This window comes from Anopheles merus, unplaced genomic scaffold, assembly GCF_017562075.2.
Source record: "Anopheles merus strain MAF unplaced genomic scaffold, AmerM5.1 LNR4000016, whole genome shotgun sequence".
Classification (NCBI taxonomy): Eukaryota; Metazoa; Arthropoda; class Insecta; order Diptera; family Culicidae; genus Anopheles; species Anopheles merus.
Window position 1 is genome coordinate 37,814 of NW_024427596.1, and position 14,815 is coordinate 52,628.

A 14,815-nucleotide genomic window follows, 5' to 3' on the forward strand; every position below is an offset into this window, starting at 1 on the left:
TCGCACAGTGCGCTCTCTGAGCACAGTGCGGAAGTGGTAGCACAGTGTTAGCACTTTCGCACAGTGCGCTCTCTGAGCACAGTGCGGAAGTGCTAGCACAGTGCTAGCACTTTCGCACAGTGCGCTCTCTGAGCACAGTGCGGAAGTGCTAGCACAGTGTTAGCACTTTCGCACAGTGCGCTCTCTGAGCACAGTGCGGAAGTGCTAGCACTGTGCTAGCACTTTCGCACTGTGCTCAGAGAGCGCACTGTGCGAAAATGCTAGCACTGTGCTAGCATTTCGCACTGTGCTCAGAGAGCGCACAGTGCGAAAGTGCTAGCACTGTGCGGAAGTGCTAGCACTGTGCTAGCACTGTGCGAAAGTGCTAGCACTGTGGTAGCACTTAAGGCACTGTGCTGTGCTGTGCGCACAGTATGGTGTGCTGTGCGCACAGTGCGCACAGCAGCACTTTACCCAAAACTACTCGCTACATGAATCGAAATTTCAAAAAGTTTTCGGTCAAAAGGGGGGGCCAGGCGAAAACTTTACGTCAAAAAGATTTCAGCTCCGAGAGCTGAAATCTCATCCGAAATCTTTTTGACAGCAACCCGAAAACTCAAAATGACAGCATTGTAGGTGTCAACAGGAAAAGGAAGAGCATTATCACAACAAAACAAAATAAAACAAAACAAGCACAAAGCCGGCATTGTAAAAGTACGGTATTAATTATCACTTATTTTCCGTGTTAATATTAAATAAATATACATGTGTATATTATTTTAGCAGAACCAAACAAAACATTTAACAAAATGAATGTAAATCAGAGCGGATCAGGACCGGGAACGGCTTCAGGACAGCGATCGAAATCGGTACAGCAATCGGGACCTGGACCAGCAACGATATCAGTAATGGAACCGATATCACGACGGGTACCGGTATCAGTACTGGCACCGGTATCAGGACGGGCACTGGCATCAGGACAGGCACCGGTATCAGGACGGGCTTCGGGATCAGGCCTGGCATCGGGATCAGGACTGGCTTCGGGAGCAGGCCTGGCATCGGGATCAGGACTGGCTTCGGGAGCAAGACTGGCTTCGGGATCAGGACGGGAACCGCGTAAATATATGCGAGAGGTGAGTATGGGTGTACTTAATTAACAACGGCTGAGAGACTATGTTGGATGAGGTTAAAACTAGATCGCTGCAACTGCCGTTGCTCGTAGTAGTGGTACTTACATGGTTTAAGAATTTACCCCAGGGTATCGCCACACTTGCCTCTTGCCAACTTGCCCCTCGTAAACTCATTACTAAACCGGGTTTTTTTTTAATTTTTCCTTTGTTCCTGCACCTGTGTCTATTGGATCGTGTTCCTCCAAAAATCCAACCATCTCATTTTCTATGCCGGTTTTCTTTAGTTATTATCCTTATTATGTTTTACAATAAAAACAACGTACGTTTTATTAATTTGTTTAACTACTATTCCAGGACGTGGAGCTCTGCTTGCGGATGGCTAATGCGGTAGAAAAACAAAACATCATCTACAATAAAAAATCTCCGCATTATAAAAACCGAGACCGTCAAAATGATGCATGGATGTGTGTCGCAGAAGAGGTCGGGTTGACCATGGCAGAGGCCAAAAAAATGTGGCACAACATGGTGGCCAAATATCGGTCATACCGATCCAAAGTGCGCCAGAGTATGCAGACCGGGTCAGGTAAATTGTTTTTTTTTTTATTCAAGCTAAAAGACTACAACTAACCTGTTGACTATTTTAGCCTACGCCGAAGTTTATCGCCCGCGATGGCCAGCCTGGGAGGCTTTGTCGTTTATGAACGATGCGTCGGAGGACGCTGAACATGCAGACACGGTAAGAATAATCTTTTTTTTGTTTCTGTTAATCGATCTACCGCACACTTTGTTATTAAATGTATTAATTGCACACTTTAAGATATGAAATGTATTAGCTCTTTCTTTTTTTGAAAAGTGGTTTTATTATGTTACATTATCGATAATAATGTAAAAAAAAACATTTAGCCATTGGCTAAATATTGTAAATTATAAATTATTTTCCTAACTACCACGTAGTGCGCAAATAATGCGCAAAACCGTCACAGCCTTGAAATTATATAGTTTCATATTTCGAAATCGAAGGAAATTAGTCGGTAGCTTGATACCATTTTCATTAAATAGTATCAAACCGGCATAGTTTTTGCTGTGGTTCAATAATGAGCAATAATTTGGTCGTGTGCAACAATTGGCGAATGACCCTGCTTATGGTTTTAAGGTGACCATACAAAATAATAACTAAAATGCAAACAGGGGTGCAATAAGTTCATCCATTGGTTTAATAACCATGTGATACAGGATAATATGTTCACAAAATTATTTACCGTCTAAATTATCCCTAGAATTACATACTTTCAACGTGCTACTGTACCAACGTGTACCATTTCTGTTACTTCAATAACTTTTGCCCTATGTGTTATATTAAAAAGTTAGCTTTTTGCATGCGTTGCAAAATCAACTGAGTTTGTTACAATTCATGCGTGGTTTTATACATTGTTGTTGTTCTTATATGATATACATATCTTTGAAAGCTCTATGTTTTTTCGTGTTATCTTGTTACATGATATCACTTCAAATAGTTTTCGGAAGCAGCGTTGTCACAAATGGTATATTTATAACATACTAATACCTTTTTACGTGCAACTTGCCCACTTTGGCCAAGACCATGGTTTCATATCGCCCGGCATCATATCGAGATTTGTACCAGCATTCCAACTCTACAAATGTTGTTTTTATTAAATACTTTATTTTCCCCTCCGAACCCTAAGTTTACCAGAGTAAAGCCTCTCAATATTATATTACTAATATATTTCATCCATGTTAAAATATTATATATGTTTTTACTAGTTAAGGAATATAATTATTTGTTTTCATTGATCTGTAAATCAACTGTTGCCAATAAACCGTTTATAATCGATTAATGTAGTTATATTTCATTTTATTTCATATTTCTGTTGATTTTATTGATGTTAGTCTTCATGTTTTGAGAGTCCAACAATCACAATGCGTTTCATCGTAAAAGTAGCTGTTTCAGCGTGTTGGTCAATTTGTATGGTTAATGTTAAATATATAGATAATATCACATCAATATCACAACATGTTATTAGTGAAGGTTAAGGACGATGACGTTGATAAATCAATTCAAACAAATTCGTTGTATTTCAATGGCTTATTCTTATTTGACATGTTGTGCAACGACCTGACCATTATGATTAATAGTTCAACCATAATGATTATAATTATGTTTGAAGTCTAGTGCCACATGCGTTCGAATATTCAACAATCGATCAGGTGCTCTTGACGAAACACCTTGCAGACCTTCTAACCCTTCATTGGCTCTCCAATCGCCAGGTACCAAGTTTCCGTTAACGACTCTGTCGAATGAAGATGGTGGCGAGTAGATATGCCTTGAAGCACTTTTACGCAAGAAATTGTGTAAATATAATGGCGTTAAAACAACGTGTTTTGCTAAATCCGGTGGAAGACGTATTGGTCCACTTAATACTTCGAATTTGTTTGTCACAATTCCCAGCGCATTTTCAACGGGCATTCGAGCTCGGGAATGTCTATAGTTGAAAATGCGCTGATAACTTCCAGGTGAATGGATTCCACCAAATGGACGGATGCAGTAATCGGTATAGGCGAAAGCCTTGTCTCCTAGCAAGAAGTACGGTACTGGAACTCTATATGGTACTCGCAAAGGCTCTGGATCAGGTATATTCAACAACTTGTTTTCCAGTTTTTGAAACAATCGACTGTTTCGAAGTATTCCTCCACCCGAAATGCCTCCTTTTCCTCCCGCATCCGCGAACAGAAAATTGTAGTCAGCGTCCACTATTACTAGAAGCACAATACTAAAAAAGTTTTTGTAATTGTAGTAATCGGATCCACTGTGTGCAGGAGCGCGGATTTTGACATGCTTTCCGTCCATCGCACCAATGGCATGGGGGAAGTTCCAACGCTGCTCAAACCTTTGTGATACCTCCAGCCATTGTTGTTTAGTGGACGGTAGCTGAAAATAAAAAGGAACATTGAATTAGCGTGCATTTAAATTAAGACGAAAGCCTTTGTAAAGTAAACATAATGAACCTTAGACTATTTATTAGTAATAATAAATGTTAAATTTTAAAACAGACGCGAGATTATCCCATAATTTTCACTGTGTATAAAGTATTTTTAGGTAGATGAAAGGATTATTAATATAACCATACATTTTCTATATTGCAAACAAGATTTTTTTCCATTATTATTTCTATTAATTTTGTACCCATTTTTCATTTCAGCTTGACGAGGAAGATGAGGGCCTCGCTCTGAACTCCCTCGTCACAACGGGTTCGGCCGTTGCACGATCCCGAATCCTTGCCGATCACTCATACATTGAGTATGATCCACCTTGTTCCCTTAGTCCCGACCCTCCAAAACTTTTTCCACCCAATCCTTCAGTCCAAGCGAACCTCTTCAGTCCCAGCCAACCTCCAACCTCCATCAACCAATCCGTCATCCTACACCCTCCCGAAATTCTCCCCTCCCCTTCTCAGGTATCCTTTCCTCATCAAGTCTCCCGTCCTTCCCAAGCCTCTCCCATCCAAAACCTGTCCCATCCTCGGCAAGGACGGCGTCGTCGACGAACCCCTAGCGACGAGGGGCTTCGTATGAGCGAGGCCCTCACACGCGTGGCGGAAGCCACGATGGCCAATGCAAACTCCTCGGAGAATGTGTTTGGCCGCTGGGTCGCTGAATTCCTGACGAGGTTCACGCCAGAGGAACAGCGTGTTGTGACCTCAAGGATTCAGCGAACCATGCTAGATGCCGAGGAGTTTGTGTTGGCCAACCGGGCCAACCGTCGCGATGGGGATCAGCCATGAGTTATGTAAATAGTTGTATATAATTAGTTAATAGTTAGTTAGATAGTAGATAGTCTTGTAAATAGTTAGCATATAGTATAGAATTAGGATAGGATAGGGTTTATTTAGAATTTTTTTTTAGTTACTACTTTGAATTTTTATTGTAGCTTTAAGGTAGTGTTTATGTTTTGAACCGTTTTGAATGAAAATGAAAAATGAATTAAAAAATAATTGAATAATTAGTTTAACTTGAGTTGTATGATGACATGAATCACACATGAATCACAATATAAGAAAACATGAACTTTTTAATATATCAACCACTATTCAAACGCATACCTTCAAATAGGAACGTAACACTTTATTTAGGCAAAGACTCGTCTCTTTCACAATTCTGCTAATCGAAGAACGAGACACCTGAAATAAAAAAAAATATTATTTTCCGTTTTTAAGCCGTGCTAATCACACCAACCCGAAATAAAAATTGCAAGCTACTGAAGGTATGGCCTGTAGCTAAGTAGTGAAGCAATATTAGCAATCTTTCTTGAGTGGTGATGGCATCGCGCATATTCGTATTCATACGAGCTATTTCCGGTGCAATGCTTCGCAGTAAAAATTCTAAATCTTCTGGTTTTACGCGAATGAAGGTATTAATTGTTTCGTTGGTCCGTTCTGCAACAATATCATCCAACAAAAGGTTGCATCCACCAGCTGCGCACAATTCGCTGGTTGCGACCCCTTAGCTGTTCCACGTTTAGTTCTACCGCCCACGATAGCGACGCCAACCATTCTTCACTCATTAAAAGAGTATCCATTTTTATCCGGATAAATTTATACACAATCGATAACAACGCGTAAACGATTCTGCTTGTAAACAAACATTTGAACAGACAGTACTGACAGAAAGTTTTCGCTTGCTTCAATTGACAGCGGCTTTGTGTTTTCGGTGGTGCACAAAACGCGTCTACACGACCCAAAATCTTTATGACGTAAAGATTTCAGATTTTTGAGTTTTCGCCTCGAGTTTTCGGTTCGTGTAGCGAGGCCTTAAGGCTTAAGGCACCTCTATGGCAATCGAAGCAGCCCTGACAAGAAAAACGAGATAGTGTGTGGTTGATCGGTCATGTAATCTGTCAAATATTCAAATAATGAAGTTTGTTTAAATTTTGAATCGAACGATAGCTCTCACGATGTACAACAGCAAATGATTAAAAAAAGGCTACATCGGTGATGAAAATGTTGTGTGCAATGTGTAAAATAAACAGCTGAAAAATTATAAATGGTGGTAGAATCGACTTCGCACGCCTGAAAGCCGTTTAGGGTAAGTAAAGCATAGCTAATATTTGTAATACTAAATCAATTAAAGCGGTATTTTCTATGCAGCTGTTGTGCAACCGTATTGTGCCGGTGATCGTTAGAAAGAGGAAAGAAAAAATGCCCGCAATCAAACTACACGATGATCGATCATGGCAAACAAGGTAAGTTGATAATGAATGTAATCCGCACGGTATCAAAAACTCCTCGAGTTATTAACCATTGTTTTTTTTTATAGTTACAAAGCATGCAAAGCTCGCTCGCCGTTGGACGCTTGGACAATTCCTTTTACAAGCATTCGGTGATCAGTTTGCGAAACGTCTTGCCGCACGCATGGTACAGGCCCTTCTTGTCCGCCCCGGTATCGATCGTGGACTGATCCTTCTGCAGCGTCAGCATCATCACCTTCATCTGCAGGTAGTTGTGGCACCGACAAACCGACGTGACACAGGCGTTACAAAAGTGTCCCACACGAAAGTACTGTCATTTGCATGTGAGGCGATCACTTATGTCAAAGTAAGCTCTGTTCACTGCTGTTTCGATGTAAACAACTTTTCTAAATACAAATTGCGAAGGAATTGTGAAGCAAGATTTTGTAAGCATTTTTGGACAAAACACCCAGGAAAATCATTTTATAAGTTTCCAAATCGATGCAAAAGATGTAAGAAGTAATTAAAACAATGCGCATTGGAATTTGCGGAGAAAAACAAAAAGGGGATTTAGCAGTTCCTCCTTTGTGTCAGGGTAGTAAGCGAATCATTATACAGATGGCGCTAGTGTTTAACGTATTTTCATTTGAAATGAGGAGACAACTTTTGAAGCTAATTTTGTTCGAAGTGTCACGTCGGTTTGTCGGTGGTTGTGGTACGACGCAGTTCCGGTCGCCATCTCGATCGTGGTAATGCCGAACGACTAGAAGCCGTATCCGTGGTCCCGCTCCATCTCCTCCGGCGTCATCCAGCACGACGTGCCGATAAAAGTGTGGTACACCTTCTGCCGCGACATGTCTCCATCGGTGGCGAGTCACGCGCTCATCGGCTATATTTAAGGTGCCGTCGTCGCTGTGCAGTATGATGGCCACCTTGATGTCCACGTAAAGGGCAATGCGAAATGTGCACTCAATTGACAAGCGCACAGCAAGATCCAGCAAACGTTACCGACAGTCTTTGTCGCCGTGAAAATGCTTCTAATGCACGGGTGAGTATTATTATATCTAAAAGCATACGTTCGTTCCTTTCTTTAGTTTCAGCTAATGGCAGATGAACGATCGAATGACTGTTACCTCGGAAGGGAGGTCTCATTGCGGATACTGACTTGGATGTGGTACCACCGAGTCCCTTGGTCGTAGTTGACCCTGGTGTTTCGGATGCGGCAACATCGGAAAAGCGCTCCGAACGTGTTGTGATCAAACCGAGATCGGCGAAGCAGTGTAGTGTTGTGTGGTGATCGTGTGTTCATTTATGTTGTAAAGGGTGATTGTACTCATTTTTTACTGGAAATTGTAATACTAGTTGTTATGCAGAACAAAATGCAGCATAAATGGCGATGAGCTAGCATTGTTTAAAGGTGCCGGATGTTATACGTTAGAGCTGTTCCTAGTGGTGTGATGCGTTGATATATTAAACCAGTATTAGGATTAGGATATTAGTAGGATTTAAACCAGTGCCGTTGAATAAAATAGTGTACAACAAGTTCAAAAACATCCCGTGTATTTTGTTTGGATTTTTTAAAGTCCTTTCGATTACCTATTACGGAAGCAAATATGTGTCATTAATGTGCAAAAGGTAAGGAATCAGTGATCGCGTTGGAAGGTAATTGCATTTACGGTGTATCTCCATTTGTGTTTATTGTTTTTCGCTCGCTGTTTTTGATTCCCCATTCCACATAATGGTGCGTACGTTTCGTTAACAATGTACATTAGATGGTGAAGTTGCATGATAATTAAATATTGAGCGTGTTGGAGGGTTCAAAAAAATATTTTACTTGTTCCGCTCCGTTGGTTGTCTGGTTGTCTGGCTGGCTGGCTGGCTGGTTGGATGGGATGATCGGATGCGCATTTCCCTACGCCGCTGTGCCGGGTGCATCATACGTCGGTGTTGGGTTGCTGTTGCTGGGCCGAGCGGATGCGCGTGCACACGTGGGAATAACGACACGCAATTGTGGTGATATCACAGAAACTATATATTTTGTTCTATTTCATCATAAAAAATTCTTGCCATTAATTTCTCTTTTTAGGTATTTTATATTGTATCGGTACGATTATCGTGTTCAAAGGCTTTTTCGAGAAATGCCAATACATAAATCGGTTAGTCTCATGGCCTACTCATTTTCATTTGGTTGTAAAAATACTGCCTATACATTGTTTCATTTTGGTTTTCTCCCTCTCCATCTATCTCTTGATAGGAATGCCTGGTCGCTAGCTGCAGCTTCCCATCGATGTAGGCACCCGATCTTCGAGATTTTACTTCACCTGATCTAGCCATCGAACTCGCTGTGCTTCCTTGCTTCTAGTACCGAACTGAGAGCCGCTCGAACACCTAGCTGCTGGGGCACGAGGCTGCCTTCTTCAAAACATGCCCCAGCCATCGCAAACAGCCATGTCCGGTGCGCCATACGGCTTCAGTAAGCTCGTGGATGATCATTCGCACAAAGATGATCCGGAGGAAGCGTCGGCCGTCGTGTTTCGCCGCTGTCCTTTGCATGCTGTAAAGAAACATACCTATTCATCGTCGGCCAATGGTGCAGCACGAGCGCAACGTGATACATCGTGACATCATCCGGAAAACTTGCAGCTGGGGCAAGGTGGTGATCTGAAGATAGCCGATTTCGGTTGGTCCGTGTAGGAGCCGACCTTGTTCCGGTACGACGCTGTGCGTTTCGCTCGACTATTTATCGCCCGAGATGGTACATGGTCAGCCGCACACAAAAACTGTCGATCTATGGAATTTGGGCGTCCTGGTGTACAAGCTGCTGTGCGGTAAGGCCCCGTTTTTGGCGACCACGTATGAAGAATCGTTCCGTAAAATCATGAAGCTGCAGTATAAGATGCCGTCAGATGTAACGAAGCCGGCGGCCCATCTGATCTCGCGACTGTTCGTTAAGGATCTGGCCAGCCGTATGCCGCTGAAAAATGTTGCGTCCATTCTTGGATTCTGCTGCACGTGCACAAAAAGTAAATAGGAACTGCTGCTACCATGTACCATTTATCGTTTTGCTCTAACTAAGTATGTTTATAAGATACCTGTACCCTTTAGTTTTTTAAACCCTTTCTCTTATAACATGTAGTGGTATTTGAATGGCAATTGATGGGTTTTGCATTATGATGAACAAGATCGTGACCATCCTCTCGTGGTACCTTTAGTGCTTCAGTTCTATATTAAGGAGAGCGTGGAAGGGTATGGCTACATTCATTTCGGCGCTGCCATGCACCTTTCGTTGCAACGATAAGATAGAGCTAGTGTTTTGTTTTTGAAGATATGTTATTATTATTATTATTATTTATTTACTCTTCAACGGGCCGTATGGCCTAATTAAGATGTAACAGTTTAATTTAATGATCAATTTAAGATGTAACAGTTCAGTTATTGTAGGATAATTTGTTCGGCTATTTCTTTAGATGACCTATTCAACTAGCTTCATGACGGTGTGACTTGGAATAGGAAAAAATATTAATCATTCCGTATGCCCTAATGACAGAAAGCTGGTCTCTACATACGCTGTACGTCGTTCTATTCCCTCCCGGAACACACACCAACCAGTGATTAACTGTCCGGTTAGGTGATACGAATAAGTCTTGTAAGCATTTAAGCATAACGTCTGCATGACCACGTATGTCGGCTATAGCGAAAATAAAGCATAACAATTATTTATTTGTTACGCAATAAATAGGAAGAAAGTGCAACGCTGTACGGTCCCGTGATACAGTCATCAATTCTTACGACCTAATAACATGACTGTCATGGGTTCAAACCTCATACGGACCGTCCCACCGTAACAAGGATTAACTATCCGGCAGCGTGGTACTAAATCAGTTTCGAAAGCCTGTATAGTTCGACGCGTATGTCGTTAAGCCAAATAGAGAGAATGTGCTGCGTTATCGAGATGGATACGATAAAAGTGCTTCCGTCTTAACAGAAGGTGTTCTATGATCTACCAAACCGTTGTGTGAGAAATGGAACTAGCTTGCGAAAATGTTTGGTCAGTCTGCTTCATGAAAAAACAATCAATGTAGTCAGGTGTTTTTACTTCTCTTATTCGTCTTTGGATATAACTGTTGTCATTAATGGCATGCCTGTACCACTAATGGATTTATCAGTGTAATTAAGCTATTGATTACCCAGATCAGGATAGTCAGTCCTATGTATGAGGGGCTTGAGCAAATGACGAGCATGTTGTTTGGAAAACTGGTTTAATGCATAACAATCAACTTATTTTCCTTCATTGAAGAACAGAGAAGCCAAAGAAACCGATTGAATATTTTAACGCTCGCAAGCCACAGCGGGCATTAAGCACTGTTGCGGAAGGTCAGTGTTTTACGAACAAGAGCTCAACTGAACAGGAAAGGACTGTTCCAAGGGGAGTGGTTAGTACCAGCATGTGATCGTCCTGATTATAGTTTTAAGAGTTTGTTCCTTTAGTCAATTAATTATTGTTACGTTAGCAATTATTAAAGTCGTAACGGACGTGTCAAATTGTAAATTCGCGTGGTGCCCGATCACCTTAAACTAGAAACAGGGTACGCTACGTGTAAAAGCAGAATAAATATGCGTCACAAACACTAATACACGGCACTCACGCGTACGTGCACTTATGTACTAATTATCCTCGGAAAGGATACGCTAACACCTTAAAAATGTATGGGCTTCCGGGGGTATAAAAGGGACCGAACTTTGAATAAAGAATCATTTTGGATTTTGCAACTCTCAGAAACCTCTTTTTTAATTTTGCATATTCGGATCAGAAAGAAATCTCTCATCCCTCTTCACTCCCTTCTGCGGCATAGGCTCCTCAAATTACTTGAGAGAGCAACTAGCGGGAAGGTTTATTATTGGTGTTGAACGGTTGAGAAGATCGCTGTTACCCGAGCGGGTTTGATTTACAAGGCCGCATCCTTCGCGTGGCCCACAGATCCGTTCGCCGTCGTAACAATTATTGTTTATGTCATTATTGTTGTGTGTCAATGATAATAAAAGGTCAAGGCTAAGTATGTAGAGAGAAAAAATAAATAAATAAATAAAAATAAAACATAGTCCCCCGATCCTGTTAGTATACGATCGTCAGCAATTGACGTCGCATTCCAGCTAGCACCACGAGGAGGTAGGATTCGGAGTTCCAAGATAGCGGTTGCATAATAATACATCCGCTTCCTGGCATTAGCTAGCCAGCTGGAAAGAGCTCGATGAATTTAAATTAAAAAATACGACGGAGAATATGTTAATACTTACTCAAACTCCTGAACTGATTGGATGGCACGCAAGATGGTAATGAAATTGTAAGGCCGGGCTCGCTTAAGCTGGTACTCGCGTATATATTCAATCAATGCTCCCCGGTTTGTGCCTTTAGATCTTAAAAAGGGCTTGATCCAGCGCCATAAATTCTCGATGGTCTGTGTGTGTACTAATGGATCGCTTGGGTCGACAAAATTTTCGGAATGGTTTATCATCTCGTGCTCATACCCTTTTCCGTCTAATCCGATGTGGGCAAGCCAACCATCCGTCACAATTGTCGTGTTGATTGTTAATAAGTTTTCCAAACAACATGCTCGTCATTTGCTCAAGCCCCTCATACATAGGACTGACTATCCTGATCTGGGTAATCAATAGCTTAATTACACTGATAAATCCATTAGTGGTACAGGCATGCCATTAATGACAACAGTTATATCCAAAGACGAATAAGAGAAGTAAAAACACCTGACTACATTGATTGTTTTTTCATGAAGCAGACTGACCAAACATTTTCGCAAGCTAGTTCCATTTCTCACACAACGGTTTGGTAGATCATAGAACACCTTCTGTTAAGACGGAAGCACTTTTATCGTATCCATCTCGATAACGCAGCACATTCTCTCTATTTGGCTTAACGACATACGCGTCGAACTATACAGGCTTTCGAAACTGATTTAGTACCACGCTGCCGGATAGTTAATCCTTGCTACGGGGGGACGGTCCGTATGAGGTTTGAACCCATGACAGTCATGTTATTAGGTCGTAAGAATTGATGACTGTATCACGGGACCGTACAGCGTTGCACTTTCTTCCTATTTATTGCGTAACAAATAAATAATTGTTATGCTTTATTTTCGCTATAGCCGACATACGTGGTCATGCAGACGTTATGCTTAAATGCTTACAAGACTTATTCGTATCACCTAACCGGACAGTTAATCACTGGTTGGTGTGTGTTCCGGGAGGGAATAGAACGACGTACAGCGTATGTAGAGACCAGCTTTCTGTCATTAGGGCATACGGAATGATTAATATTTTTTCCTATTCCAAGTCACACCGTCATGAAGCTAGTTGAATAGGTCATCTAAAGAAATAGCCGAACAAATTATCCTACAATAACTGAACTGTTACATCTTAAATTGATCATTAAATTAAACTGTTACATCTTAATTAGGCCATACGGCCCGTTGAAGAGTAAATAAATAATAATAATAATAATAACATATCTTCAAAAACAAAACACTAGCTCTATCTTATCGTTGCAACGAAAGGTGCATGGCAGCGCCGAAATGAATGTAGCCATACCCTTCCACGCTCTCCTTAATATAGAACTGAAGCACTAAAGGTACCACGAGAGGATGGTCACGATCTTGTTCATCATAATGCAAAACCCATCAATTGCCATTCAAATACCACTACATGTTATAAGAGAAAGGGTTTAAAAAACTAAAGGGTACAGGTATCTTATAAACATACTTAGTTAGAGCAAAACGATAAATGGTACATGGTAGCAGCAGTTCCTATTTACTTTTTGTGCACGTGCAGCAGAATCCAAGAATGGACGCAACATTTTTCAGCGGCATACGGCTGGCCAGATCCTTAACGAACAGTCGCGAGATCAGATGGGCCGCCGGCTTCGTTACATCTGACGGCATCTTATACTGCAGCTTCATGATTTTACGGAACGATTCTTCATACGTGGTCGCCAAAAACGGGGCCTTACCGCACAGCAGCTTGTACACCAGGACGCCCAAATTCCATAGATCGACAGTTTTTGTGTGCGGCTGACCATGTACCATCTCGGGCGATAAATAGTCGAGCGAAACGCACAGCGTCGTACCGGAACAAGGTCGGCTCCTACACGGACCAACCGAAATCGGCTATCTTCAGATCACCACCTTGCCCCAGCTGCAAGTTTTCCGGATGATGTCACGATGTATCACGTTGCGCTCGTGCTGCACCATTGGCCGACGATGAATAGGTATGTTTCTTTACAGCATGCAAAGGACAGCGGCGAAACACGACGGCCGACGCATCCTCCGGATCATCTTTGTGCGAATGATCATCCACGAGCTTACTGAAGCCGTATGGCGCACCGGACATGGCTGTTTGCGATGGCTGGGGCATGTTTTGAAGAAGGCAGCCTCGTGCCCCAGCAGCTAGGTGTTCGAGCGGCTCTCAGTTCGGTACTAGAAGCAAGGAAGCACAGCGAGTTCGATGGCTAGATCAGGTGAAGTAAAATCTCGAAGATCGGGTGCCTACATCGATGGGAAGCTGCAGCTAGCGACCAGGCATTCCTATCAAGAGATAGATGGAGAGGGAGAAAACCAAAATGAAACAATGTATAGGCAGTATTTTTACAACCAAATGAAAATGAGTAGGCCATGAGACTAACCGATTTATGTATTGGCATTTCTCGAAAAAGCCTTTGAACACGATAATCGTACCGATACAATATAAAATACCTAAAAAGAGAAATTAATGGCAAGAATTTTTTATGATGAAATAGAACAAAATATATAGTTTCTGTGATATCACCACAATTGCGTGTCGTTATTCCCACGTGTGCACGCGCATCCGCTCGGCCCAGCAACAGCAACCCAACACCGACGTATGATGCACCCGGCACAGCGGCGTAGGGAAATGCGCATCCGATCATCCCATCCAACCAGCCAGCCAGCCAGCCAGACAACCAGACAACCAACGGAGCGGAACAAGTAAAATATTTTTTTGAACCCTCCAACACGCTCAATATTTAATTATCATGCAACTTCACCATCTAATGTACATTGTTAACGAAACGTACGCACCATTATGTGGAATGGGGAATCAAAAACAGCGAGCGAAAAACAATAAACACAAATGGAGATACACCGTAAATGCAATTACCTTCCAACGCGATCACTGATTCCTTACCTTTTGCACATTAATGACACATATTTGCTTCCGTAATAGGTAATCGAAAGGACTTTAAAAAATCCAAACAAAATACACGGGATGTTTTTGAACTTGTTGTACACTATTTTATTCAACGGCACTGGTTTAAATCCTACTAATATCCTAATCCTAATACTGGTTTAATATATCAACGCATCACACCACTAGGAACAGCTCTAACGTATAACATCCGGCACCTTTAAACAATGCTAGCTCATCGCCATTTATG

The 14,815-nt window shown here is 41.9% G+C and overlaps 2 protein-coding genes across 4 annotated transcripts; one reads left to right on the top strand and one right to left on the bottom strand.

Annotated features, from left to right (window-relative positions):
- The first annotated feature begins 529 nt into the window (after positions 1-529).
- LOC121601007 lies at positions 530-4,941 on the top strand. 3 transcript variants are annotated; one of them, XM_041929793.1, is made up of 5 exons: positions 530-698; positions 766-1,112; positions 1,464-1,692; positions 1,754-1,845; positions 4,328-4,941. In XM_041929793.1, the coding sequence occupies exons 2-5, from the start codon at positions 789-791 to the stop codon at positions 4,907-4,909; spliced, it is 1,227 nt and encodes a 408-aa protein (XP_041785727.1). In that variant the 5' UTR covers positions 530-698; positions 766-788; the 3' UTR covers positions 4,910-4,941. The 3 variants fall into 3 exon arrangements, with proteins under 3 accessions (XP_041785727.1, XP_041785725.1, XP_041785726.1); XM_041929791.1 differs by having other exon boundaries at positions 530-693; positions 763-1,112; XM_041929792.1 differs by having other exon boundaries at positions 530-693.
- On the bottom strand, positions 3,109-5,851 carry LOC121601009. Its single transcript, XM_041929794.1, has 3 exons — positions 5,361-5,851; positions 5,228-5,305; positions 3,109-4,056 (listed from the first exon to the last, which is right to left on the bottom strand). The coding sequence occupies exons 1-3, from the start codon at positions 5,466-5,468 to the stop codon at positions 3,265-3,267; spliced, it is 978 nt and encodes a 325-aa protein (XP_041785728.1). The 5' UTR covers positions 5,469-5,851; the 3' UTR covers positions 3,109-3,264.
- Between the last annotated feature and the right edge of the window lie 8,964 nt (positions 5,852-14,815).